Genomic DNA, 26,399 nt, shown 5'->3' on the forward strand with positions numbered 1-26,399 from the left:
GGGCAGGGATTGGCGGAGCGGCTCCTGAAAATCTGGTGTAAATGGGTCAAACCCTGAAAGCAAGCCCTGGCTGCTAGCTCTGCTCCGGCTGGGAGCCGCAAGCAGCACAAAGGCACATAACCAATGCTTGAGGTGACAAACCAAACAGGGAGTGGGCGTCTCCGGCACCTGCAAGCTTCCCTGTGCTCTCCACAAATAGAAACATAAGCGGCTTTGGCCACAAGTCGTCTCCAGGCTCCCACTGTCCACATGCATCGCTCGTCTTTCCCTACCCAGGCAGAAATGTGTCTGTTCCCTTATTTTCCTCCTCAAAACAAGTGCTGCCCACTCCGAGCAGCGCGTTGTTTCAGCCTGTCCCCCAGCTTTTCAAACCAAAGGAGAGACTTTGAGTTAAAGGTTATTTGCCACACAGAAAACAGGACAGATCCAGTGGATTTCTCAAAACCAGTGCACGCAACCCCGAGTGGGATAATCTTGCTTTTATACACGGCGCTGGGCTGCTGGGGAACAGTTCAGTGTGTGGGAATTGGTGGGGAAAAGGAAATGGAGGGGGGGGGAGGATTAAAAACTTCCAATTCCTTGTCCCAGGAAGCCTCCAGGGACGGGCAGAGCAAACCACAAGGATCCTAGCTTTGCTGCAAGCTGGCGTCCAGCATCGGGAAAGAGCAGCGCAGCCACGTGCTGTCTGCTCTGCCTGCAGCCTGCCCTATTTCACAGCCGGCACTTTCCTAACCCCGGCAGGTCTCAAGCGGCTTGGTGCAGCAGGGCTAAAGGCAGAGCCACAGTGCGAGCTGGCACCCATCCTGCTGCCGTTTAGCCTCCCAGTTACCAGCTGCAAGGAAAGCGCAGCCTCCCCTTGCCTAGGAGGGCAGGAGAGCATCAGTAGGAACAGGAGAAACCTTCATCTTCCTCCATAGAAAGGAGAGGGGGAAAAACCCCAAGAGAGGTAGACTTTGCCGGTGTACAGTGTATTTTTACTCCGTGGTGGGGAGACGTAGGATAAGAAGCCCTGTGCTGAGCAGTGACACCCCTGGAGCAGGCTGGGATGCCAAGTCCCTTTTTCCCTCTAAGCCCCTTCCCCTTGAGCCGTTTTATTTGCAGCCATTTATTAAAAGCTCGTGTTAGAGCTTTTATTAAGAGCTCTTGCTGCTGGGTAAGAGCGTTACACTGGGCTCTGCAGCAGAACTTTTCATTCCTAATAGATGCCTAAATCCTAATAGATGCCTATGCCTGAAAACTCCACATCTGTGGGAAGTGACCATCACATAGCATCATCCTGGCCAGCGACTCACGCTCTCCCACGCTCATTTATGGACATTTAACATATCTGGGAACAAAACAACACAGAAAAAGCTCCAGTTGTCAGGAGAAGTTGGCAGCCCGTCCCCAAGCACAGCACCACTGCTCAGTGCTCTGCCCCCGACCTGGACCCCACAGCGGGCAGCATCCCTCCCAGACAGGTCTCAGCCTCTCCCTCCATCACCCACCTGGGACAATCTCCTCGGGGAGGACTCATGAGTGCAGGATTTGGCTTTTACTGGCCCTGGCCTCGACGGCAAAGCCTTGGAGCCTCTCTTGCCTGGTGGTGCTCCCGTGGGAAGTGCCACAGAGAACGCAGGGCTGAGCGCAGTGTCCCCTGGCTGATGGGACGCTGCGGGCTGCACCACCGAAGGGTTTAGAAACACACTGTGGTGTTTGGATGTCCGGAAGAGCAGTGCGGAAACAGTGCTCTTCTGCTCCCTTCTCATCTCAGCGGTGCCTCGAGGAGCTGCGAGAGCTGTTGAGGCTTCTCTGAGCAGCTCCCAGTCGTCTGACCACGTCATCCAAAGGTGCGGGGGGAGCAGAGCCCCAGTGCCTGGTCCCTGAGCACCTTCTCTGCTGTGCAGGGCCCAGGATCTGCAGCCACAAGAAAAGCCTGGATGCTCTGTTAGTGTGGACCCTCCACGCGAGGTACTGAAACAGCCACGTTCACTCTCCACTGCACTTTGCTGTCCTCCTCCATGGGCTCGGGGCTGCTCATCCCCCAGACCCTGCGGCGAAGGGGGCTATTGCTGCTTCTCCCGCTGCACATCCCGGCTGGACTTGAAGAAGTCGCTACGCAGCAGGCGGTAGAAGAGAATGATGTTCATGGGCGTCATGATTGCCATGCCCACTGTGCCCACGGCATATGTTGCTGGGGGCACGTTCTCCCGATTGAGGAAGAGCCAGCGGGTCATCCAGGCCAGCGTGGCGATGCGGAACACCACGTAGGTGCCCAGGTTGATGATGCTGTTGAGGCGGTAGCAGGCGGTGTGCACCAGGTTAGCCATGAGTAGGATCTGCCGCAGGTGGAGGAAGATGGAGTTAATCTCCACCAGTAAAGCCACGAGGGCAAACCCGATGTACTGATGGAGCAGCACTGCAATACCAAAGCAGACAATCACCTGGGAAGGAGAAAGAAGAGAGGCCGAGCCCTGGAGCTGGTTGCTCTCAGCTGGTGGAAGCTGGAGCCCTCCATGCCTGGGCGCAGCGTGGAGCAGAGACAGAAACAGTTATCGTGCCAGTGCCAAACCGCTGCTCGTCACCCCACACATATCTCTGCAGCATTGCAGCCTCCAGCCAGCACTGCAGCCTCAGGCACGAGATAAAGCCTCCCCACCGTTGCATGAAACCTGAGCGTGTTTTTTTTTTTCCAGTGGGAGGAGAAAGAAACACTTCTATAAACTCCAGGTTGGCAGAGGAGACAGAGCAGCCCGACCTAACCCTGCTTTTGTGGCCTGGGAAACACAGTTGGTTGTGGCCCAGCAGGTTTTTCCGCACACAGTGAACGGCTGAACGGGCAGGAAGGGAGACGCGTAGCCCAGGGCTAGGGTTGCTGCTGGCTCAGGGATTCTCCCCCGGACAGGCACGATGCAGGGATTAAGCGGCTTTGGTGCATCAGAGAGCCCTGTGGGATGCCCCAAGCCTGGCCTAAAGCACCCTGGGGCTGCTGGAGGCTGCAGCGGAGGACAGGGCTGTTGAGGGCAGAGCGGGCGCGATTCCTGCCCCGCACCCTCCCTGTCGGCTTGGGGGACAGGCTCTGCCTGCCTGCGCCTTAGCACACTCGGTCCTTTCTTCAGTTTATACCATTAATGCTGTTCTCTGTATTGGCTCTTTAATGAGATTATCTGCTCCCTGCTTGCTAAGTCACCATCTTGGCCTGAATTAGCTCTATTGTGGAGATGACCTTTTGACTCGCAAGCAGCAGCCGGCAGAGCCGCAGGGCTCGCTGGACTCTGCGAGACAGCAGGTCTGACCATCGCCTCCCCCGCCTCATCCCAGGTAGGTCCCAGCGCTGTCCCTGTCCCCCATCTCCAGCCCCAGCAGACCCCTGTGCCTCCCTTGCACCCCACAGCATCTCTGCTGCTCAGCTCCGGGCCGTGCCACCCCCCTGCTCTGCAGCATCCACAACGCTCTGGCACCCGGACATTGGAGGCGATCAAAGAGAAACCCACACCGGGCACAGCCAGGAGCAAGGGAGGCAGAGGGCACTGATGTGGCTCCAGCCACCCCAGCCCCGTGGCCACAGCTCTGACCCGAATGAGAGGAAAGCACCCCAAGGAGCGGGAGGTAGAAGGAGGCAATGTGCAGCCCTTCCTGGCAGCTACTCAAGTGGCCGAGAGCTGGCAGGAGCTGAGCTGCTCGCCTGTGCCGGTGGGGACACCTGGGTCACTCACTGCCTGTCCATGCCACTGTTACTGATCAGCCGCCTGGCCCAGCTCTCTGCCCCCCTACTCTGCACACACTTGGGGTTTTTTCCTGCTCCGTCTTTGGGTGTCTTTCTGCAGACCCTGAAGAGTCCCACAGGACCTAGAGGAGCTCCAAGCGCTGCTGTCTGGGCTGCCGGGCTTCTCTCTCCAGGCAGAAAAATCAGATTTTGTAACAGGTAGCAAACACCCACACTAGCAACAGCAGGTCCCCCAGCCTTCCTGGTGGCACAAGTGCCAAGGTCTGTCCCTCGGAGAGCGGCCGGTGGACTCACCACAGAGTGATGGAAGAGCAGCTCCCAGGACTGGTGAAGTTTCTGATTGCACAACATGTCCACAAAGTCTTCAAGGAAATAACCTGGGAACAGAGAGGCCGTGAGCGAAGAAGCGGGGCCAGGAAGGGCTGTGCCAAGGGACTCCCCCCCGCAGCAGGCTCTGCACCTGACTGGGCTCCACGGAAGTGATGGCCACAGCTCAGCCCAAGCCCTGGGTGGGTGGTGAGTCACACACAGAGCAAGAAGGGACTTGCTGTGTTTCGGGTCCCTCCTGCAATCGCTCTGTAGGACATGCTCTTCGGGAGAGGCACTAACTAACTGATCACTTGGGTCTGTTCTTGGAGAAGGGTGAGAGTGAAGGCAGCACATGGACCCTCACCCACGTTAATGTCCCGGGATTGGATCCCATCCCACATCCTTTCAGCCTGGAGCCCTTAACAGCTGCAGGATTTGCTGCCACCAAACCAACCCCATGTTGGCATTTTAGATACTCAAACCTCCTCGCTGAGCTGTAGCCATGCTGGGAAGCCTGTTAGCACTGACCACAGGGCTGGTGACAGATCTGCAAGAAGGTGACAAGGGGAGGGGGGAGGAAAGGCTTCACACAGCCAGAGGACTCAAAGCTCCTGGCCTCCACACTGGCAGGTTTAGCTCGAGGCTCTGGGGGGATCTGCATTGCCCCGCTATCATGGGCACTTTTTGGATGCTCCAAGCCCTGGCTGCCCCACGAGGACGGTGGTGGGCAGCCTGGTGCCCAGTACCTCCTGGCTGCGGGTGTCGTGGGACAGAAAGGACGCACTGTCCTTTGCCAAGAATAGGGCGATTGTCTGGGGTGCCCGAGACATCGCTGCCCACGACGTGGCTCGGGGAACTGGTGTCAGGCACCGACGAGCCCCTGGAAGACCCCCCGGGGGGGGCAGAATGGGGGGCAGCCCGCTCCCCTCACCTCACCTACGGACATGGCGACCAGGCTGTGTGCCCCGGGCGGGTGCGTGCCCACCAGGTCCTCGGACAGCCCGGGGTGCAGGCAGAACCTGTGGGGAGAGGGGCTGTGAGTGCCGGGCAGTGCCTCTGGTCCCCCAATTCCCTTCCAGTGTCCTTGGTGCCCGCCCGGTGCTGCTGACCCCCCCGGAGCCCTCCTGTTCCCCTAATCCCTCCATGAGCACCCCTGTCCTCCTGTTTCCCCCCGAGTCTCCCTGTCCCCTGCTGCCCCAGTGCCTCTCGGTCCCCCTGTGCCCCTTGATCCCTCCGCCATCCCTCAGTGCCCCCCAGTTTCCAGGTCCACACCCTCCCCAGTGCTCCTCAGGGTCCCCCAACACCTCCATTCCCCCCCCCCTCCGCCCCGGGTGGGCTCAATCTCCCTCGGTGCCCCCCTCGCTGCAGGTTCCCGTCGGGGTCCCCCGACGCGCCCATTCCCCTCTAGTGCTCCCGGTCCCCCCGGCAGGCCGGTGCCCGCCCCCGGCCCCAGGTGCCCTCCGGGGCCCCGCGGTGCCCGGGCCGCTCACCCGGCCAGCGCCCCGCCGCCGCTGAGCACGCTGTGCGCCAGCGACGTCCAGATGTTGCGCCACTTCCAGCGGTTGCGCCGGGCCGAGGGCGGCGGCGGCACCAGCCGCTCCAGCCCCCGGTTCAGCAGGCGGAAAGCGGCGAAGGAACCGGCCACCAACAGCAGCCCCGGGCTGAAAGCCATGGGCATCCACCGGCCCGCAGCCTCCCCCGGGCTCCCATGGGCACCGGCCGCGCTGCTCGACGGCTCCGCCTCGCCCGGCCCCGGGACCCGCCCTGCCGCCGCCCCGGGCACCGGCACCGCCCCGGGCACCGGCACCGCCCCGCCACCTCCGGGGCACCCGCCCCGAGCGCACCGGCGCCGCCTCGGCCCGCACCCGCCGCGCCGGCACCGCCCTGCCCCGGCCGGGGGACGGGCAGCGAGCATCGTCCCCGCAGGGAAGGGCCGGGTGGGCTGCGGGAGCCGCCCCGCTGCTGGCGCCGGCATTTCCCGCATTCCCCCACGCAGAGACGCGGACACGCAGGGGCAGTGCTTCCCCCCGGAGCGTGTGACTCAGGGAGGGGGGGATGGGAAGCGAGCACCCCGGGGGGTGCGCCAGCTTCCCCAGGAATCGCACGGCAGAAGCGACGGCCGGCCCAAGCGTGCCACAGAGCGGGGGGCCTGGGTGTCCCGTCGCCGTGCTGGAGCTGGGGACACCTTCCTCGTCCCCCTGAGGTTCCTCCTCCACCTCCGTGACACCGGGTGGCTGAAGAGCTCAGCCGTGAGGTGCTGCGGCCGGTGGTCCTTCGCCCCAAAGCATCCCCGGCACAGGATGAGCCAGTGAAGCTCTTGCACCGTTGCACTGTGCTGGAGAGCCGTCCCTCACGCAGACACACGCTCTGCCAGATCTGGTTGCACATCAAGCAAGCAAGAAGGTCCAATTGCCCTGCCAAAAAACCCGCTCTGCCCACAGCCCTCTTGTCCTCCATCCCCCTGTCCCGTGTCTGGTCCCGAGAGGAGCTCCTTGACGTCTGGGATACCCCAGCTCTGCTGTCCGGGGTTTGTGGGAATTCAGGATCCCTCACCCACAATTTCTTTAGTTCCATCCTACAACTATGCTGCTTTTCCAGCTTCCCGTAATTTGATCGCTCCCTTGCTGCTTTTTGATGTCTCCACCAGAAGTGTGGCTGCTGCACAGACCTTGCTTCTCTTCTGCAGACGGGATGAGTCACTGTGTACACACTGATTAATGTCAAACTCTGCTTCCCCTTTGAGGTATTAATTTTGGATGAAATTTTCTACTTTCTCTTTGCTGAAACAGAAACTGAGCCTCAGTCGCTGCCCTGGCTGGGGTGATGGACACTAGAACATCAACAAGTAATACACCGATGGAAGGGACACTGAGGAGGGGAGTGATTAAATCAGACTTGAAGGAGAGGGGCAAGATAGTCCCAACCGATAGAAAAGCATCTGTTCATGCTGCAGAAATTTGCTTAAAAGCTGGAAAAGACAATGTAATTTCATAGTGGTTAAGTGGCGGGGAGACGTTGCTTGAAGTAATCGGCAGACCTGACTGCTCGGGGGATTATAAATAATCTCATGTATTAGGACTTGAAGGATCACATAGGCTAATCTGTTACTGAGAAGGCCAAATGCAAAGACATTTCTCTTTAGCATAAGATATGGCGAGGAAAGGGAGACATGCCTTGGAGACATGCCGGGCTGCTCAGGGCACCGAGGAGGAAAATTATTTAACAATTAATTGCAATATAAAATTGCAGAGAGCTGATCCCTAATGAGGAGTCATCTGCAGTGTTTTAGCCTCAGAAATCTCAACTGCCCCTTTCCGCAGTGACAACCCTCCCCTCCCCTCCGCCTGCCTGCGGGAGAAGTCCCAGACCGTGGAACGCCTGTGAGCCCGGCCCTGTTTGTCTGGGCTCCTCCATTCACGGTGTTCTTCTTCTAAAGATGAATATTTGTTGGATTGGGGACAGGAATAGTTAAAATGTTTCTGGGCACTGGAGAGCTTTTACCTACTACTTCCGCATGGGAGGAATTTAAGCCATGATTAATTGAGCCTCTGGTTCAGGGGCTTTGACCCCGCTGCTACAGCACTAGCAACAGCTACGTAAATACTACTTTTCAGATAATTTTAGCCTGGGTTTTGCTTAATTTTACCAGGACTTCCCATTGGGCAGTGGTTTCTCACAAGCCCTGTTTCCAGCCTTTTCTCCTTGTCTTCCTTCCTCTGCAGCGATGGCATTAGCTGGGGATGGTTTCGGAGCTGGAGACTTCCAAACCCAGTTACAAACAGGTCCCTTGACACCAGATCAGGCCAAATATTCAGCCACATGCCCCAGGCTCGGAGGCCGGGCTTGTCCCAGAAGCAGCCGTACAGAAGAGCAGGACAGGAGCTCTCGGGCGCAGCTGCCACAAGAGGTCCCTGCACGCTCGCTGGAGAGCCGGGCAGAGCAGCCCGACCCGATGGGACTCTTCATTCACACCTTATTTGGAGATACTGCCTTTTTCACCCAAATTTCGAGAAGTTTTTCCAACAGTCCCCAAACGGCCTCATTTTCTGCAGGGAGGCAGCTCAGCCTGGTGACGGGTCGCTGCCGGTGCCTGCTCCCAGCAGGGCAGGGGATTCCTTCCAGATACCAGCAAGGACGTGCCTAGGTCCGTCCCGTAACGCGGTGGGGACCACAGCTAGGCCCATAGCAGGGGCTCTACAGCACCAGCCGGGATGTAAATCAAAGGTGCAGCAGTTTTTTCAATAGCTGGACAGTGGCTTTTTTTCTCCCTCTCACAGGCAGAAGTTTCTCTGCAGCACATCTGGGAGAGAGAACTAATTTTCCACAAAAAAGGGCCGGCAGTTTATTGATAATCCCCTATATGAATTCTGCCAGATAAACTGTGTCCTCCCCGAGATGCTCCCCACTACTTCTGGACGGGGGTGTGGGTGTGCTTTCACAGCAATGCCATCCCTTACACGAGAAGAAGCCTGCTCTGCTTCCAAACACCGCCTGGGGCTCTCCATATCCAGCAGATGTGGGAGCTTCTGACATGGCAAAGTCCTCCTGGCAAAAGTCAAGCTCCTGTTTTTGGAAAGCCTCACTCCCTTAATCTGCCTCTCTCCAGCCAGGGAGGCATAAAGCCCATCTGCTCATCTACTGCCAGACCTGGCTCACACCTAAAATAATTTGAGGAATCCAAGATCTCACAAATCAAGCAGCTTGGCTTCCAAACTTTAGCCATCGTCTTCATCCCTATCTGAAGTGTGTCACTGCTCTATCTGCTAGGCCATAGGAAGTCAGACCATATAGGAAAGCTTTACTCTATATATCCACATTTTCATTCAGAAAGTCTGTAACTCCACAGTTATGAAAGGATCTACTGTGCAAAATGCACGCCGTGTATGGCAAAGCGTGCCCAGGCATTGCAGAGGTAGCTGCGAAGAGAGCTGAAATCAATGCAAACTTGAGCGTCTACCCCTTCCAGCCAGAAACACCTTCCTGATGTGGAAGCTGGATATTCTCCAGGTGGAACTAGGGATATACTCACTGTAGCCACAGGAGAAAGGCATATCAGTCTCTGTGAGCACGGTGAGCAGGAGAAGGGTTTCTGCTAGCACTGACAGTGCAGAGAGTTTTTACTACCTTTTTCCCCAGCCCTTAGCTCCGTTTCGCACACACAGAGCTCCAGGATTTGATGCAAGAAGTGCCAAAGTGCGCACCACTTAACCACTGACTTCAGGATTTGATCTTGTCCGGCAGAGGAAATCATCTGGCTTTGCACCGGCAGCCCATCCATTCACCCTGCTCAAGCCTGCAACCTCGACCTCCCGAGGGGAAGACTCTTCCCTTCCCTCCACCCTGCAGGTGTTCTGCTGCCCAGGTTGGTCATCCTTCCTGAGATCATTCCTTGAATAATACAATGTCTCCTGGGAGATGCACAGTGCCGGGATGCTCTGGTGCCAGCTGCTGGCCACTGCCTGGCCGGGCACAGCATGCTGCCTTCTGCAGCCTGGTGTGCAGGAATGTCCCGGTCACCTGAGAGCCAGAACCACCCAGGCAGAGCCCATGTGATAAACAACCCCATGGCAGGTTGCTCTGGATGCTCTTGCTTCTGGCCTCCTTCTTTTTTCCCAGGAGTGGAAGTCTTTTTTGCTCAGGATTTGGCACAAGGGACCTGTGGGAGAAACCTGTGACAACAGTACAGCATCCCTAAGGATGCTGCGGGCTCAGCTGTCTCTCAAGGGCTTGGGCTGGACCGGCTGCCATGATTTGGTTGTGCAAAGGATGTGCTCTCTCCTTCTCATTCTGGTTGCACAGGTATGTCATGGGATAAAAAAAAAAATAATTGCATCGACAGACTCATTGACTGGCAAAATCCCTTCAAGCACAGCAGCATGGGCAGTTTCTTATATTTCCCCTCTGCTTTCAGTAGCTGACATGCCCCAAATTTGTCTACTTTCTGAATTGTTTATCTGCTGCTCTTAGTAAGGTTTCAGGTTCCTTCTTTCCTTGTAGTGAACAGTGAAACGTGGGGCTGGTGTCCACCCAGCCTGTATCCCATCTCTCACCATTGCCAGACATGAATGCTTAGGAAGAAAATGTGAAAGAGCATGTATAATTATTCTTACCCAGGAAGAAAATGTGAAAGAGCATGTATAATTATTCTTACCCTGTAAGCAAATTCATTCCCACTAAGTATTCCCTTTTCCATGTCTTCTTCCCTTGTGGGATAAACATTTTTTTCCCTGTTTAGTTCACCATTCTCAAGCTTAAGTAATTTTTGATGGATAACTATGTGTTTTCTGGTTACATCATGATGTATTTATGACTGCATGCTTTTTTGGCAGTTCAGACAGGTTCAGAATGAGCCCTGCAAGGTGGAAGCACGTCTCAGCCCCTACATGCGCTCTGTGCAGTATCACACGTTGCTGAGCCCACTCGATTCCTCCTGCATTACAAATATAAGCACAGGAGCTTCCTAACTACGTCTCCTGCTGCTGCCGGCTCCGCAGCTTGGAGCAGGTTAGGTTCCCTCCTGAATTCTCTTGTTATTAATATCACAAACCAAGCTGTTCTGAGAGCGGTGTCCCATTAATCATTTTAGCTCTGCTGCAGTTTTCACCTCGCTTCCTCTTCCTGCGCCTCAACAGTCTTCAATAACATTCGACTCTGTGGGTAATGCTCAGTTAAAATCGCAAATCTGCTAGGGCAGGGAAGGACCCTGACCTGAGCAAGCTGGGGGCAAGCAAAGGTGGGACAATGATACAGCCACAGCTGCCGTGCAGCATGAAAAAATGTGCTACACCAGCTGATGGTAGTAGGGACTTGAAGGGAGGAGAGCTAATCCCATTAAATCTTCGCCTCTAAACTTGAATTTTCCGGAGTGCTGACCACACTGGAGAGACACAGCAGAAGCAAAGATATCTAATAAAATATGAGGGCAGCTCAGCGGCTGATGTGAGTCAGCACCAATGCGGGCGGCAGGTCTGGTCAGAGATTTCCGATGCCTACCTGGGCTCTGTTTGTGTTTGAGGGCACCGCTTCCTTTTGCTCTCTTCCTTCCTATGTTTAATCCTGCTGTGTGTTACAAGCAAAGGTCTTAACCACTCTGAGTATTCACCTCTGGGTTACCTAACAAAGTAACCTAGCTTAACAAAGTAGCCTAACAAAGGGCCAAAAGATGCCTACAGAGCATCTTCCCGAAAATCTGCCTCCAATACCATCCCCTTGCAATATGCCCTCGAGGGCACATTGCGTGTTCCTAGGTGCTGGCTCTCAGAGACGCAGTAATGCAGCATCCCTGCAGCTAACCCAAACCTTCCCTCTTACATCCAATGCCCTTTTCAACTTTCTATCCTTTGTCGTCATCTTTGCCCCCATCAGAGATAGGCATTTTGTTTTGCCTTTATCCCTTTGCATTTTACACAAGCCCTGTGTGCCCCTGTACTCGGCGCTGGTGAGGCCGCACCTCGAATGCTGTGTTCAGTGTTGGGCCCCTCACTCCAAGAGAGACAGTGAGGGGCTGGAGCGTGTCCAGAGAAGGGCAACGGAGCTGGGGAAGGGTCTGGAGCACAAGGCTGATGGGGAGCGGCTGAGGGACCTGGGGTTGTTCAGCCTGGAGAAAAGGAGGCTGAGGGGAGACCTCATCGCTCTCTACAACTGCCTGAGAGGAGGCTGTAGAGAGGTGGGGGTCGGTCTCTTCTCCCAGGTCACAAGGGATAGGACGAGAGGAAATGGCCTCAAGTTGCTCCAGGGGAGGTTTAGACTGGATATTAGGAAATTTGACTTCACTGAAAGGGTTATCAAGCACTGGGACAGGCTGCCCAGGGAAGTGGTTGAGTCCCCATCCCTGGAAGTATTTAAAAGCCGTTTGGATGAGGTGCTTAGGGACATGGTGTAGCGGTGGGCTTGGTAGCGTTGGGTTTACGGTTGGACTCGTTGATCTTAAAGGTCTTTTCCAACCTATACGATTCTGTGATTCTGTGATTCCCCGGGTGCTTGGCTGCATCCAGCAGCATCCATCGGCATCCAGCAGCCGAATTAGCTGCTCAGCCCCGCAGTGTGAACGCCACCGCACAGAACCGAGCTCCACCTGGCTCATTCTGAAGCCTCCCACAGCTGCACGCCTTTGTACCTGCCACTTTGCTGGTGCGCTGCAGCTTTCATCCATAAGCAAACAATGTTTTTCAGTGATTTCTGCTGAGTCAGAGAATGTCTCCGCGAGGGCTGCTGCTTCTGCTTCTCCACGTGGGAATGCGCTTCTGGGGAATAATTACAGAGAGTTTAAACAGGGACGTTTAGCAGCCAAATTGCTTCACATTCAGGCTCCTGGCCAGGAAGGCAGAGCCCAAAAGCTGCTCATTGGCGCTGTGAGAAAATACCTCGCACCTGCGCCCATCATGGGCGTGCATTGCCCGTGGGCTAAGATCACTCCTTACACGGCAGCGCCCCGGCACCCGGCGCTGTGCTCACGGCTTGGCAGGCCTGACGAAGTGAGCTGCTTCACAAAGAAGCCACCTTGTGCTTACCGAGCATCCCTGTGTACGCCCTCTTCTCCGGGCCATGCCCACCGAAGGATTTTTGTCCCCTTGCCCGCTGGATTTGGGAACATGCTGTGTGGCAGAAAGCCAGTCCCTGCGAAGCTCCGGTTCTGCAATGGAGATGATGGAAGCACACTGCTAGTAACTTTTCCCCCCTAAATTTTGAGGCATATTTTAAGGTTGTGAAACATATTGACTGTGAAATAGAGATAAGAACTGGAGTAGACACAAACAGCGTAGGCGTTACTCCCAGTTTTTTGTAACTCCCACTCTGTTGCAAAAATAGTACAGCAAGCAGCACGCTGCTCTGTGCCATCCTTCACGGACCAAGAGACGATGGGATCACATGCCTGGACACTGGCGGACTGAACCAGAAGCAGAGCTGGCACCTAAGGCACGTGCAGGGGTGCCGAACACTTCATGTTCCTTAAAACCAATGGAGGGAGAGGCTGTGTCTTACAAAAAGATCAAATGAAATAATTTTAAATCTTATAGAAATATATAAGAAGTAGTGATAGCCTTCCAAAGTGCTGCAAAAACGCGTTGCGCTGAGCTAGAGCGCTTTCCATCGAGAAAAGGGGCAATGGGAAGCCGCAGCAGGGTATCACTGCATCCGCTCAGGTTTCTGTTCACATTGCACACAACGCACCCGGTCTTTAGACCACACCTGCGCCATAATTCCTACGTGCCCTCAATTCTTTTGCAATTCTATACCCGAGCAAAATACACTCAATTAGGCGCAGACCAGTTGCAGAAATCAGATAAGACTCGCTGGCAGGTGGCCGCTTGCAGGAGATGCGTCTTCTGACAGACAGGGACGTTGTGCAACCCGGGGAGAGCATCACCCAGCCGTGGGCTGGTGGCAGGGAGAGCACTTGTGACAAAACACGAGGGTGTCACCTTGGCGGAAGAGAAACTCGCGGACGGTGGTGGTGGTGGCTTTCTGACTTGGGAGACGAGCACCAGAGTCCCCCACGGCGGGACCGGGTGAGTACCCACCAATGCTTCTCCTAAGGGACCCAGGAGCGGGGCGTTTGCACGGTGGGGATTTGCAGGAGCAAGTCACCACCCTGCACCAAAACCTGCCTCAAACAACCCTCTGCTCCATTTCTTGCTTTTTTTCCTCCAAAACAGAGAGGGAGATTTCTAATCAGCCTCTCAGCTGATTGCTAAGGTAGGGACAGCAGTAAGGACCAAGGGTTTTGGCTCCTTTCTAGCCCAGGAGGAATTTTGGGCAGGAACTACAGCTTTCATGGCATTTAGTGCAAATAACGACTCTGCCCAAATGTTGGAGAGGTTTGGGAGAGGCTGAAGAACCCCGATTTGGGGGAGCCACGGGCTACGGTGGCAGTGCTTTGCCATAAATAATTGTATTGATTTATGACACGACTGTTGTTAATCACAGTTGCTTGCTCACCCTGCGCTGCAGTTGAGTTTAATGGGACGAGGGGCTGAATGCAAAAAAGTGGGTTAAACTGGAGGAAAAAAGGGCAGAGGAATGGGCTTTGGGCTTGGAGACAAAGTTTAAAAAGGAGGGGGAAATGTGGGTTTTCTGCCAGTTGTGGGTTTTTTCCTGTGGTACCAGGAGTTTGGGACCCCTCGAGAATGCGGTGCTGACCTGCTCCCAGCCGGGGCGGTGGTGGCCCTACATTTTGGGGTGGGATTTTGCAGCGACAGCACAAGGGCGCACGGGGAGGACCGTCTGCCAAGGGGCGAAAGACAGCGCCTACAGAAAACAGCATCCATGGCAGCCAACCCCTCCCTCTGCTCACCCGCAGCATGGACGGCGACGACACCGTAACCGCCGAGGTCTGCAAGGAGGCTGATGTTGGGGATGGAGAGTGAGTACCCAGCGCAGAGGGGAGGCCGAGGCCTGGCCTGCAGGCAGCAGGGGTGGCATCGCCATGGCAACAGTCACCATGTTGGTGGCCGCCATGTTGTTGGTTGAGGGAGCAGGATGTTGGCTGCGAGGCACCGAGCCTCGGCTCCCCAGGGCAACCACCTCTCCGCCTGTCCCGCAGGCTGTGGGAGGTGATGGTGGCCGGCTACCCGGTGCTGCTGGTGAGGAACAAGAAGGAGTTCAGCGCCCTGGGCAGCAAGTGCCCCCACTATGGTGCCCCGCTCAGCAAAGGTAACCCTGGTGCTGGGCAGGGGGAGCAGCCATGTCAGGGAGGTCAGCTCTCACCGCTTGGTTGTGGGGGGGCTTTTCTGTTGCAGGAGTCTTGAAAGGAGAGAGGCTGCGCTGCCCCTGGCACGGTGCCTGCTTTAATATCAAAACTGGAGACATTGAGGAGTACCCTTCTCTGGACTGCCTTCCCTGCTTTAAGGTGACTTCTTGGCTCTTCCTCCTCCCAGCTTGGGCCACGTCCTCCATTCACATTCATTCACTCCCACAAGCTCCGTGTTCCCGACACCAACGGAAAGGATCCTGCCCTGGCCACGGCTCCATGGTCCAGGTCACATAGAGCTACATGTGGGATGATTTCTTGGAATCATGTAACTCCCTGCCCTAAAGCTCCTTTCAATCAAAGGTGATGCCATACATCCTGGTACACATCACAGCCAGCACAGCTCTTTTGGAAAGAAAAAAGGATTTACACCTCTTCCTGAGTGCCCTTGGGATGAGAAGAAAAGCTCATGAGCTCTTCAGCATCATTTGACATCCAAGATCCCTACAAGTCATTCTTGGTGTATCAGAGACAGATGGCCCGCTGGACCAGACCCCCCCCCAGGAAAGCCCCTACCACAACCTCATGAATGCAGCACTTAAATGCACTCTCCTTTCACCCCTGCAGGTAACAGTGAAAGACGGAAAGGTGTTTGTTACAGCAAAAAAGAAGGTACTGACCTTGCCTGCTGTCACTAAGCACAAGCAGCACCTTAGGCTAGGCATGATTTCAGCATTTCTCACTTTCTTCTAGGATCTTGAAAGCAGCCTGAGGGTGAAGGATACAAGCAAGCGATGCCTTCTCAACCGGGACACGAAGCTGCTTCTAGGGGGAGGTCAGTGAAGTGGTCTGTACCGTGCCTTCCCCACAGATGCTGTGAGCTGCCACTCTCTTCTCCAGGGAGGACTTGCCGTCTTCCTCCTGCTCCATAGTGACATGTAAGAGGGCTGAGACGAGCATCTCTTGTAGGTGTGGCTGCCCTGACGTGTGCAGAGACACTTCGCCAAGAAGGCTTTACTGGCAGGATCATCATGGCCACCAAAGAGAAACATGCGCCATATGACAAGTCCAAACTGAGCAAGGTTTGTACGTGAGAAGGGCAGGACTGTGCCTGGGTACCCTGTGTGAGTTAGGGACATGGCCCACGCTCAGGACCAGGTTGAACAATCGAATAAGCTGTTCTGGCACAGCAGCAGGAGTGCTGAGGCACCCACGAGGAGAAGGGGTATAATTTCCAGCTAACATCTCACTTATTCCTCCCAGAAAGTCTTTGCTCAGAGTCCACCATAAGCTAATGATTTTATCCCCTTTCACTGAGTTCTTCCCACTAGAGTTTGAGTTGATGGGTTTTTCTGAGGATGGACAAGAAGATGATGGGGATGGGGCAGTGTGGGGAGCTGTGATTTACTAATGCAAAATTTACCTCTTATGCAAACTTACTTCCCAGTAAACCCTGCAAGAGTATTGCTGCTGCAAGAATTGCTTTATTTCATATTTCTGTTTTGTTTCTAGGAAATGAACTTGAAAGCTGAGGACATCTACCTGAGGAAACCTGAATTCCTCAATGCTCATGGCATAGAGCTCTGGACAGAGAAAGAGGTACAAGAGCAGCTGAGCTCAGTCCTCAGTGGGTGGTCCTGTCCCTGCCATGGGGAGGGGGTGCCCAGACCTGCAGGCATAGCGCTATATGTATAGAAATTAGGGCTCTAAGTACACACATTATCATCTGGGACAGCGCTCCAAGGCCAGTGCTAGGCACGGTGTGCATGCCTTGGGGGTAACACTGACCTGTGCTACCCGCGGACAGATGTGCCTGTCACATGCAAAGAGGGTGGCCCTTGAAACCAGCCTTCTGCACACCCCTTAGAGGAACCCAGATTTGGTGCTGTCATACTTTGTGCTCCTAAAGCCTAGGACCTGTAGGAAGTGAGAGAGAGGACTCCAGCGTTCCTCTTCTCACCGGGGTGTCCAGAATTAGGGCATGCAGTCACAGGCAAGCAGAATGGGTTGATGTGGCAGGACACCAGTGGACCAAAGGTACCTGTCTGATCTTTGCCTCCTTTCTCCTGCAGGCAGTATCAGTGGATTTCCAGAAACAGAAGGTCTGCTTCATGGATGGGTCCTCTCAGACGTACAACCAGCTGCTCATTGCAACAGGCAGCCAGTGAGTACACAAAGCATTTGCCACACACAAAATTTTATACAGGACAAGAGGGCTTGGAGGTCTTCTAGAGGCGTGTGAGAGGGAGGTGGTAGGAGGTGAGATAAAAGGACAGGATGGGATGACACAGCCAAGAGATTGCATGGGTTTGTGCTCCCCCCCTCATGCTTTCTGTTTCATTTCTAATCATGAGACACATCTGGATTCTCTCTCTTTCAGCTCCAACTCCCTCAAAGTCCCAGGTGCAGACCTGCAGAACGTGTGCATTCTCCACACCCCAGAAAACTCTAGAAAGATCTTAGAGCTGGCAACTGGGAAGAATCTGGTGATCATAGGAGCTTCATTCATAGGTACCATGCTGGAGTGGATATCAAGTCATCAGTGATAGCCTTGAAATCTGCTTCTGCTGCATGTGCAGATTAACCACAGGCCTTCGGGGAAGGGATGTTCATTCACTGCCTGGCTGGGTTCCTCCCCGGAGCCCTATAGCTGGTGGGGGTATGCATTACACAGCACGCGCTCACTCTTTCCTCTGATAGCCAGAAACTTTGAGAGCTATAAACAGTTCCTGGACATGGACAGAGGGAAATGTGCCTTATGAAAAGGTCACTGTCCTTCAGAGGAGATGGACTCCCCAGAAGCATTGAGAAAGTGAGGGGGTAAGGCACAGAAAGGGAGCTATTTTATACACAACCAGGAGTTGGTCTTTGCATTTCCTAATATCTGGGTCCATAGTGCATGAGGATGAAGAACGGGGGGGCTAAATACCTCAGCCCAGAAATGCATGGAAGAGCAATTAAGCACTGGCACTACATCAGATTTGCTCTCCTTACCTGGAAGGGAAAAGGTTTCAAAGGAAGAGGGTGCAGGTTCATGCTTGCAGCAGGCTTACCTTGAGCATGCCTTTCCCTTGCAGGAATGGAGGTAGCTGCCTTCCTCTCAGACAAGGCTGGTGACATCTCAGTGGTGGAAAAAAAGGAGTTCCCTTTCCAGAATGCACTGGGTCCTCAGGTTGGAGGTGTCGCCATGAAGGTAAGGAAAACCTGGTGCTAATTTTTAGGATGGAGAACGTATGCTACCCAAGCAGCCCTGTGATCTGCAACAGCCCAGGAAATCCAGCCTCTGCGCTGAGTCATAACCCTGTGTGCCCAGCCACCTTGCTCATGTACAGCTCTCTGAAGGAGCTGCGCACACATGGCTGGTCCCAACCTCCCTCCCACACACGTCACGCTCCTCAGCTCAGCTTCGTCCCCAAGCCCTGCTTTATCCTAGACCCACCTCATGCACCACTCCTGACCAGGACAGCAGAGCAAAGCCAGGCTTCCAGGCGGCCTGCACCAGCCAGGGACACAAATGAAACCTCCCTGCAGCCTGGAGCAGCAGCTAAGCTGCCTGCCGGGGTTTTGGCTGGGTACGGCTGTTTTTACAGCAGTACAGCCTGGAATTTCCTAGTGAATACTCAAACCAGCTTCCTCTTCCTTTTCAGTTGCTGCAAAATAAAGGGGTGAAGTTTTACATGAAAACAGAACTCTGTGAGCTGAAAGGAAAGGATGGAAAGGTCAGTCATGCCATTGTGATCCCTGAACTGCTAATTTTAGGGGGAAAAAATCCCTAACTGAGGTATAACCCAGTGCCTACATCTAGGCTTTCCTCTCTCAGGTCTAGACCCTCACATTTCTTTTCATTGAGCACAACTCTGGGCTCCAAGGGCACAAGTATGTGTTCATATCTCAGGGACAACAGCGTCATTTTCTCTTACATTCCTGGCAACACACATTAGTTGGACAAGGTGATCTGAACCTGGGGAAGAAAAAAGACAGCAAAGAAAGAGGCAGCAGGGAGGCTGCAGGAATTAGGACAGAGTTTTTAACCCTTTGTTAATGATTCTTGCTTCCTTCCTAGGTCACAGAGGCTGTTCTTGCCAGTGGAGAGAAACTACCTGCAGATGTGGTAGTGGTGGGAATAGGTAAGAGCGAGGCGGAGAGAGAGAGAGGAGAAAGAGGCGGCTTTGGGAACAGGGAGAACAGCCAGCAGACGCAGAGCATCCCAGTGCATTCCCAGGACACCATTTCCTACAGTCTCTTTCCCACTCTGTTATCATCCAACCATACCTCTTGCCTCAAACACCTGGAGAAAGTCAGCAGCCCGTGAGCAATGGCAGGAGGAAAGGAGCTACTTACACTCTCAGTATGACTTTGGCACGCTTGCTGAGCTCCGTAGGTCCCTGCTGTGTTATCAGAGCTTGCCTTGTTCTGGGCCCTGGTTTTATTGCCCTGGATTAGCGCAGCACCAGCGCCGGTCACTGCTGCGAGCTGCTCCGCTCCAAGCAGGCTGAACAGGCACCACGGGCACGTGCCTGTTGTAGCGCCGAGGCCAAGTTTCCTCCCTGCCTTTGCAGAGCTTTGCTGCCTTTGTCCTTGCTCCTCTCTCTGCAGGGGTGTTCCCCAACTCAGCATTTCTGAAGGGCACCTCCATCGCCAGGGATGACAGCGGTGCCATCCTGGTGGATCTGGTAAGTGCCAGCTGAGTATTCCCGGTCCCCACCCAGTCCCATCCCTCTCATCATCGCACTAATTGCTTTTTGTCCCATTAGCGCATGCAAACCAACATCCCAAATGTCTTCGCTGCGGGGGATGTGGTCTCCTTTCCTGTAGCGCTGCTCAACGGGGACCGGTCCAGCATCCATCACCAACAGGTGGCCGAGGCCCACGGTGAGACAGCGCAGCCGCCTCGCTTTCCAGCTCCCCTTGGAGATGGGCATCGAGGCAACGGGGCAGAAGGGACAGCAGGATAACAAGAGGCAGGGGGCACTTCTTTGAGGACCTACAAGAAACAAAAATATTTCTTCTGCTGGTTCACCACAGGTCACGTTGCTGCCTTAAACATGCTGAAGAAAGAGAAGGAGTTGCACACCGTCCCCTTCTTCTGGACCACGATGCTTGGGAAAAGCATCCGCTACGCAGGTAGGAGAGGGCAGAGAGATGGGAACAGCCGAACCACTTCCCAGCCCATCTGCTCATCCACCAGCTGGGTCTGGGGCTTGTAAATGCACAGCGGTTGCAGAGTTTACCTGAAGCAGCTCAAGTTTTGGACTGACTGCCACGGTGGGTTTGTGAACCCTGTTTCTGAGCTCCGGGCCTGCACATTACCCAGAGCTGTTGTTCTTTGCTGATCTCCAGTGGCTTAGAGGTCACAAAGGAGGAAGAACTTCCCTCTCCAAGCCAAGGAGAGGCTTGGGGTCAGTTCTGCTTGTCCAGAGCCTTCATGCCTGCTCCCCAGCCCTGTCCCAGCCCCAGCCCAGACCCCTGGCCCAGCCAGTCACCGTCCCCTCTGCCCCTACCTGTGATGGCACTGAGGTGGGATGGGTGGCAGCTGCTGTACCAGGGTCCCCGAGCAGGCTGCGCTGCTCTCTCTTGCAGGCTGTGGGAAGGGATACACGGACACTGTTGTGAAGGGCAGCCTGGAGCAACAGAAGTTCCTGATCTTTTACATCAGGTGAGTGAATCCGTGGCCAGTCTGTGCCCTCACACGGCAGCGCCCTGGGAACAGGGCACCGTCCTCTCCCTTACGGCCTGCAGAGCTCCCGCCGAGGCTGCACATCACCTCCCACAGCTGCGCACTGCAGGCAGCTGCTGGCCGTTGAACCAGCAGTGAGGTGGTTGCAGAGCAAACCAAAGCAGGGCAGGGAAGCAGAAGAGGATGAGCTTCGATGAAGACACCAGCTGGGCAGGGAGCCTGGGACACATCTCCTCTCCCTCTGCCCCACTGCTCCCAGGCTGGGTGCCCAGCTCCCAGCAGCGCCAGGCGATCTGCCACAAGTCCCCGTGCACCCTGCAGTACCAGGCACCCTGCCCTGAGCCCTCCAAAATACAGCTGGCCTCCAGCCAGGGTGCCACAGGGATGCTGCCGTGCTGAGTTACGTACACTGAAGAGATCCACATTCTTCCGCTTTCCCTTTCAGGGATGGCTTCGTGACTGCAGCTGCCAGCCTGAACTGTGACCCCATGGTGTCTCTGATTGCAGAAGTTTTATACTTAGGGAAACAAATCTCTAAAGAAGAAGCAGAGTAAGTGACACCCTGACCGAGCTGGTGGGCGGCTCTGCGCTGCGTTCCCCATGCTAGCAGAGCCCACTGAGAGACACAAAGTCAAGACGATTTACTGCAAATCCCCAACATACCTCTCATTTGCAGGGCCTGCGACATCTGCAATATACCCTCGCTGGCAGAAACCTAAGCTCGGTACATGCCCTGCCGTGAGGGGCACAGAGTCAACCAAGTGTTAACAGCTCCGCATCCTCCCGTCCTGGCACAAGAGAAATAAAGTCACGAGCAAAGCTGAACCCAGCGCCTGCATTTTGTGTTTGCAGACAGCCCTTGGCTGCTCGCTTGCGTGCTGGGGCAAAGTGAAGCAGCACTTTCCCCTCTCTGGGCTGGATAAAAGAAGGATGTCTACGTCCTGGTCCTCAGCTGAGGGTCTGAGCAGGCAGAAGCAGCCACACGTTCACAGATCCACCAACCCCTCCTGCTCCTCTCGCTGGTTGTTGGCAGGGAGCTTTCATTCAGCACACCGGTCACGCTGACCTTCTGCTTTGCAAAAGCACATTTTCCCAGCGAGGGGAGCTGTGACCGAGGCAAGCTGCTCTCCCAGCTGGGAACTAGATAGTCTGTGTGCAGGAACTTGCACGAAATGTCCTACCCCTAAGGACAGAGGGCTGCCATCCGACCTCTGAGCGAGCAGCACCTGCTGGCATTGCTACAGGTCTTGAATATTGCATTAGCTGCCGCAGCAAGCGCTTCCCACCCCCTGACAGCAGCCAGGCTCCAGCAGAGAAATCCCAGCCCTGGCCGGCATCCCTTCTCCTGCCATGTTCCTGCGTGCTGGATGCTTCGAGGAGGTGGCCAGATGCTGTAGGAAACAGCCTCGATGCTAGAGGAAAGAGTTACTAGATTTTTGCAAGGCAACAGTGAGCAAGGCTGTGCTTTCTACAGGAAACACTGCACTTACTCACCGGTCACATGGGGCTTTGCAGGAGGAAGGGTAAGCCTGGAGAGCGGGGCAAGTTCCCACAGGGACGCTTACTTTGTCAGGCTAAAACCCCTCTGCTTTTACATTAAACGCAGGCTAGCCAGAGCCCAAGCCTGTTTGCTCAGCAGGTGAGCTACTGCAATGCTGGTTTTGTGTTAAACGCACAAACTTGCACTCTTCACCTTCTCACGTATGAAAAGTTGACCTTAAAGGTGGTGTTCTACATTTCCTGACCTCAAGGGCTTGGTGCTGCTGCTCAGAGCAACTCTCTGCCCTGAAATAGCCACATCTTACTGGGGAAAGAGCTGGTTTTCAGCAGAGCAGGTCAGTCCTTCGCAACGACAGGAGGAAGCAGCAAACCTAAGCATTACTCGTCTGCTGAAGCACGCAAGGGCGGAGACGCTGGTGGCCAGGGCATGCAGCTCCCCTCCGTATCAAGCATCAACAGCACTGCGCGTGATGCATGGGAGGGGGAGCACGGCCCGGGAGCTGCTCCTCCTTGCCCCCGGGCATCCTGCACACACGCACTCACAACTTCTTGCCCCCTCGGTGCACTCCAGGACTCGAGCGCTGAGCAGGCACCAGCTATTTTGTATGGACTTGCAGCAGGGCAGCTGCAGTGGAAGAGTCTGGCTCTGCTTCAGGCTGGAGGCGTTCATCTGCGGTCCTTTCTGCTCAAAGAGCAATCCGAAGGGGTTCAAGCAGCCCCTCTCTCTCTGGGTGACAATGACCCCAAAGAAACTCGGCTTCTTGTAGCCATCAGCAAGCACACACCAAGGAGAGCAGCTTTTATATAAGGAAGAACCCCAGGACAACAGATTTGCTCCACTTCTACCACTTAATGGGCACCAGGTCACTTTCTGCACATTACCAGGTGCCAAAATTTGGTAGCAGCCTTACCTTGGGTGACTGAAGCCTGGACAGACAGCTTTAGTTGAGACTGTGCAGACTCATTTCAGCACAGGGCCATGCCTCCCTGCCCACCCTCGGAGCTGGGATGAGCAGTGATCTTCCTGGCAGGTCCCGAGCAGCAGCGCCCGGACGCTCCTCTGCTTCCCAGCCACCAAGGCAGCCTGGGAGGTGTTGGTCCCGGCAGGCCCATGGGAGAGGCACCTCCGGGGGTGCAGAGGCCCCCAGGAGCCCTTGCTGGATCCACACAGAGACATTTCACCCTGCACTGAGCTGTAGGAGAGCCATACAGCTCCCCTCTCACCCGGTGCAAGGCAGAGGGGTCTCCATCCCTGGAGAGCAGCTTCCAAGTCCCCTTTGGGGCAGTCTTCTGCTTCTGCCCACCAGCGAGGCAGAGCCTGGACCACGGAGGAGCCCAGCAAGGTTCACCTGGGCCCTTCTCAGCGCTGCCGGTTCCAAATACCTGGAATCCGGCACTGCCCCAGGGCCAGCTGCAGACAGGGCTGCCTGGCAGTTCCCAGAACAGATGTCTGGGGCCATGCGTGACTCGGCCCTGAGTCACCTGCTCCCGGCAGCCCAGCCCTGACCCGCACCAGGGCAGCGTGGGTGTGGAGCCAGCCCTCTCCTCTGGCTCCATCCCACTGCCCAGAGTGTTGCAGGATTAATCTTGCTCCTGAGCTCAGCAGCAGGTCAGTCCTGTGAGTTACACCCAGCCTTGGGTCACCTCTTTTGCTCGGGACAAACCAAGGGGACCTGAACAACCAACCCTCCACCCATGGACCCCAGCGCAGCATCGTCTGGAGACTGAGCTCCGGAGCTACAGCCCCCCCCATCCTCCCACCAGGCAGGTCCAGGCACCCCACAGGCAACAAACTTCCTAAAACTGAACTGTTGGGCAAAACAGAAAGTTTAATGCCTCTTTTGGTCTTCTCTAGTCATCTCAGCTCAGTGCCACCCCACCGGCAGGGGGGACCCCGCTCGACAGCCCCGCTGCCAGGGCTGCCAGAGCCAAGGCTCTGTCTGGAGGCTGCAAGGAGACTTCATCCCGGTCAGGCTCATCCTCAGCCCTCAAATCCACGGGATGCTGCAGACTGGCTCATCCCGGTTGCTCAGGGCACAGGTCCGGCTGACATCCAAGGTCCCAGTGACGAGAAGAGAGTGGCTACATTCAACAGTTCTTCAACTGGCAGCTTTAGCTACTAGAGAAGGACATAAAGCTTGCCACTGAAGAACTGGTGCTGGTTAGCCAGGAGCGGGGCGGCAGGGCAGCACCTGGAAGGGAACACGCACATCAGAGCCAGGATTGAACCGCACCGAGCTGTCACCCACAGCGGCCAGCCCAGACGGCAGAGCTGCTCCTCTTCCCCACCCCGGCACCAAGTCCTGATCCACCTCCTCGTCCTTCCCCCCCCAAGGGCAGAGATCCCACAGGATCACCCCCCTGTCGCAGGGGATCCAGAGGCAGCTCTGACCTTGACTCTTCCCATCCCTCCCCTCTCCCAAAGCAGCTGGTGCATCAGCTCCGGCACCTGCAGCCAGCCCTAAAATGCGAGCGACGGGCAGGGAAATCAAGGCCATTTCTGCCAGAAAATAAGAGATAAGGTAACCTGCTCCGGCAGGGACCGGTGGCCACGGCAGGGAGGCTACCGCAGGTAGGGGTTAAGGCATTCCCCGGCTGCTCACCTCGGGCATCCGAGCTGGCAGGGTCCCACCTGGCCGGGGGCCAGCTGCCGCCGGGGAGACACTTTGTCAGGCGGCTGCTGCCAAGGCACTGCCAGGGGAATTTCGGGGAGCGCAGCCTTTTTCCGTGTCATTTTATCAGAGAATGAGGACGCCAGCCCCGGGGCCTGCTGTGGGACCCCGCTGCTTCCCCTTCCACTCAGGGAAAAATCCCCTTTTCCGTACCGCCCAGCGTGGATTGAGTTCTGGGAAACCCCCGGGTGTCTGGCCCCGCTGGGGGAGGGGGGGGACGGGGACAAACGGCCCCGGTGTGGGGACAGACGGCCCCGGGAACCCTCCCAGCCGGGGTCACCACGGCAGCTGCCCCGCAGCATCCTCCCGCCAGCGCCACCCCAAAGGCACTCGGGATCCCGGCTGGCCCCGAGCCTTCACGGGCGGCGGGGGAAGGCCGGAGTCCCGGTGGGTGTCGCGGCGGGGGGCTGCGGGGAGGCTCCCGGTGCGGGGCCGGTGGCCGGGGCGCAGCGGCGGCGGCGGGGCCTGGCGGGGATGCCGAGCATTCCTGGCGTGCCGGGTACATCTGGTCCGGATTCCAGTGAGCGGGTCCCGGCCCTGCTCCACCCCCGCCGGCCCGTGAATCAGCACCCGCCGCCGAGCCACCGGCCCCGCCGGCACCGGGGGCTAACGAGGGGGGAGGGGGTCCTGCTGGTAACGGGAGGGGCCCTACCAACCCCCTTCTCGGCACCGACAGACCCCACCGGCACCGGGGAGGGCCCCGGTGGGAGCTCGCCCCGCTAATAAAACCCGCTGTGCCCCCAGCTGGTGCCCCACTCCCGGTTTAACCGGGTCACCCTCCCCCCCAAGCATCCCCCCTCTCGGTAAAACCAATTCCCCCTCCCCCTCTAACGGAGACAGCCTCCCCCCCCGCCGCTCCACAGTAAAGCCGGTCCCTCCGCTGTCCCCCGGGGCACCCCGCCGACCTCCCGCCCCCTCCGCCGCCCGGGATGCTCCGGTCCGTGCCCACGGCGGGGAGCGGCCTCGGGTCAAAGTCTGCCCCGCCCAGTCCCAGAGTGAAGGTCACCCCCGGGGCGGCCACCGCCCGTCGCGGGGCGGCCCCGGCCGCGGCCCGTCCCGTCCCACCGGGACCCCCCGGAGCGGGGACCGCGCCCCGGTCCCGGCCCCAACCCCCCTCCCCTCCGCCCCGCCGCCAGTGGGGACGAGGCCGCCGGGCCCAGGCGGCGCCCGCGGAGCCCCGGGAGGGTCGCGCCGAGCCGAGCCGAGCCCCCCGCCGCCACCCTGCCCCGGGGAAAGGTGACCTTCCCCAGCAGGACTACCGGGCGCGGCGGGGCTGCCGAGCCCCTCGCCCCCCCGGCGCACCGGCGGCCCCGCGCGGGGCTCGGCTGCCCTTAGCGCCCGCCCCACCGCGGCCCCACCGCGGCCCCGCCGGACCCACCTGCGCGGCGCGGCCCGGCGCCACCGCCCCGCTGGGGCCCGGCCCGGCCCGGCCCGGCTCGGTGCCGCCGCCGCCTCCCCCCGCCGCCGCGCGCGCCGGCTCCCGTCTCGGATCAGCTGGCGGAGTCATGACGCAGCCACCCACCGGCCCCACCCCCGACCAATCGCCTGCCGGCACGGGCGGCGCACGCCCCGCCCCCGGCGCGCCCGCCCCCGCCGCGATTGCTGCTCGCTCCCGCCAATGGCGACGCAGCACGGCCCGCCGCCCAGCCAATGGGAAGGTAGAGCAGGCGCTCTGCTCCGCCCACCCCGCTGGGGGAGCGCTGGGCTCTCCCCCGGCCAACCGGCGGTTGTCTAGGAAACGGCTGGGCCCGCCCCGCCGCGGGGCATGCCGGGAGGTGTAGTGCGGCGCGGCGCTCCCGGCATGCCCCGCGTGCTGTGAGTTGGCATTTTCAAGAGGGTGAAGCA

At 57.0% G+C, this 26,399-nt stretch overlaps 2 protein-coding genes and 3 long non-coding RNA genes across 5 annotated transcripts; 1 reads left to right on the forward strand and 4 right to left on the reverse strand.

The window, feature by feature from the left end:
• Positions 1 to 390: 390 nt before the first annotated feature.
• TLCD2 (TLC domain containing 2) lies at positions 391 to 5,781 on the reverse strand. The gene is made up of 4 exons (XM_072882284.1): positions 5,506 to 5,781; positions 4,952 to 5,034; positions 4,001 to 4,083; positions 391 to 2,423 (listed from the first exon to the last, which is right to left on the reverse strand). The coding sequence occupies exons 1-4, from the start codon at positions 5,691 to 5,693 to the stop codon at positions 2,046 to 2,048; spliced, it is 732 nt and encodes a 243-aa protein (XP_072738385.1). The 5' UTR covers positions 5,694 to 5,781; the 3' UTR covers positions 391 to 2,045.
• A 3,206-nt stretch (positions 5,782 to 8,987) lies between these two features.
• LOC140660899 (uncharacterized) lies at positions 8,988 to 17,920 on the reverse strand. The gene is made up of 5 exons (XR_012045521.1): positions 17,759 to 17,920; positions 15,386 to 15,626; positions 12,526 to 12,647; positions 12,132 to 12,258; positions 8,988 to 10,083 (listed from the first exon to the last, which is right to left on the reverse strand). It is a non-coding gene; the product is annotated as an uncharacterized lncRNA (long non-coding RNA).
• Positions 14,317 to 21,196, forward strand: LOC140660898 (apoptosis-inducing factor 3-like). The gene is made up of 18 exons (XM_072882285.1): positions 14,317 to 14,378; positions 14,559 to 14,668; positions 14,755 to 14,864; positions 15,333 to 15,377; positions 15,459 to 15,540; positions 15,675 to 15,787; positions 16,218 to 16,304; positions 16,778 to 16,869; positions 17,086 to 17,216; positions 17,783 to 17,898; positions 18,353 to 18,424; positions 18,769 to 18,832; positions 19,302 to 19,378; positions 19,460 to 19,577; positions 19,731 to 19,829; positions 20,286 to 20,361; positions 20,828 to 20,932; positions 21,059 to 21,196. Exons 1-18 carry the CDS (start codon positions 14,317 to 14,319, stop codon positions 21,099 to 21,101), a joined length of 1,602 nt encoding a protein of 533 aa, XP_072738386.1. The 3' UTR covers positions 21,102 to 21,196.
• On the reverse strand, positions 19,578 to 21,225 carry LOC140660901 (uncharacterized). The gene is made up of 3 exons (XR_012045522.1): positions 21,046 to 21,225; positions 20,207 to 20,286; positions 19,578 to 19,689 (listed from the first exon to the last, which is right to left on the reverse strand). It is a non-coding gene; the product is annotated as an uncharacterized lncRNA (long non-coding RNA).
• A 2,466-nt stretch (positions 21,226 to 23,691) lies between these two features.
• On the reverse strand, positions 23,692 to 26,025 carry LOC140661048 (uncharacterized). Its single transcript, XR_012045579.1, has 2 exons — positions 25,933 to 26,025; positions 23,692 to 24,074 (listed from the first exon to the last, which is right to left on the reverse strand). It is a non-coding gene; the product is annotated as an uncharacterized lncRNA (long non-coding RNA).
• Between the last annotated feature and the right edge of the window lie 374 nt (positions 26,026 to 26,399).

The sequence above is a fragment of the Ciconia boyciana genome, chromosome 17 (assembly GCF_034638445.1).
Source record: "Ciconia boyciana chromosome 17, ASM3463844v1, whole genome shotgun sequence".
Lineage (NCBI taxonomy): Eukaryota > Metazoa > Chordata > Aves > Ciconiiformes > Ciconiidae > Ciconia > Ciconia boyciana.

Bases quoted from the DNA above. Each gene is read 5' to 3' on its own strand.
- TLCD2 (XM_072882284.1), bottom strand. From the start codon at position 5,693: ATGCCCATGGCTTTCAGCCCGGGGCTGCTGTTGGTGGCCGGTTCCTTC. The intron at 4,084-4,951 runs GTGAGGTGAGGG...CTCTGTTCCCAG, and splicing joins CCTGGTCGCCATGTCCGTAG to GTTATTTCCTTGAAGACTTT. The intron at 2,424-4,000 runs GTGAGTCCACCG...TCTCCTTCCCAG, and splicing joins TGCTCTTCCATCACTCTGTG to GTGATTGTCTGCTTTGGTAT.
- LOC140660898 (XM_072882285.1), top strand. From the start codon at position 14,317: ATGGACGGCGACGACACCGTAACCGCCGAGGTCTGCAAGGAGGCTGAT. The intron at 15,541-15,674 runs GTCAGTGAAGTG...CATCTCTTGTAG, and splicing joins GAAGCTGCTTCTAGGGGGAG to GTGTGGCTGCCCTGACGTGT. The intron at 20,362-20,827 runs GTGAGTGAATCC...TTTCCCTTTCAG, and splicing joins TTCCTGATCTTTTACATCAG to GGATGGCTTCGTGACTGCAG.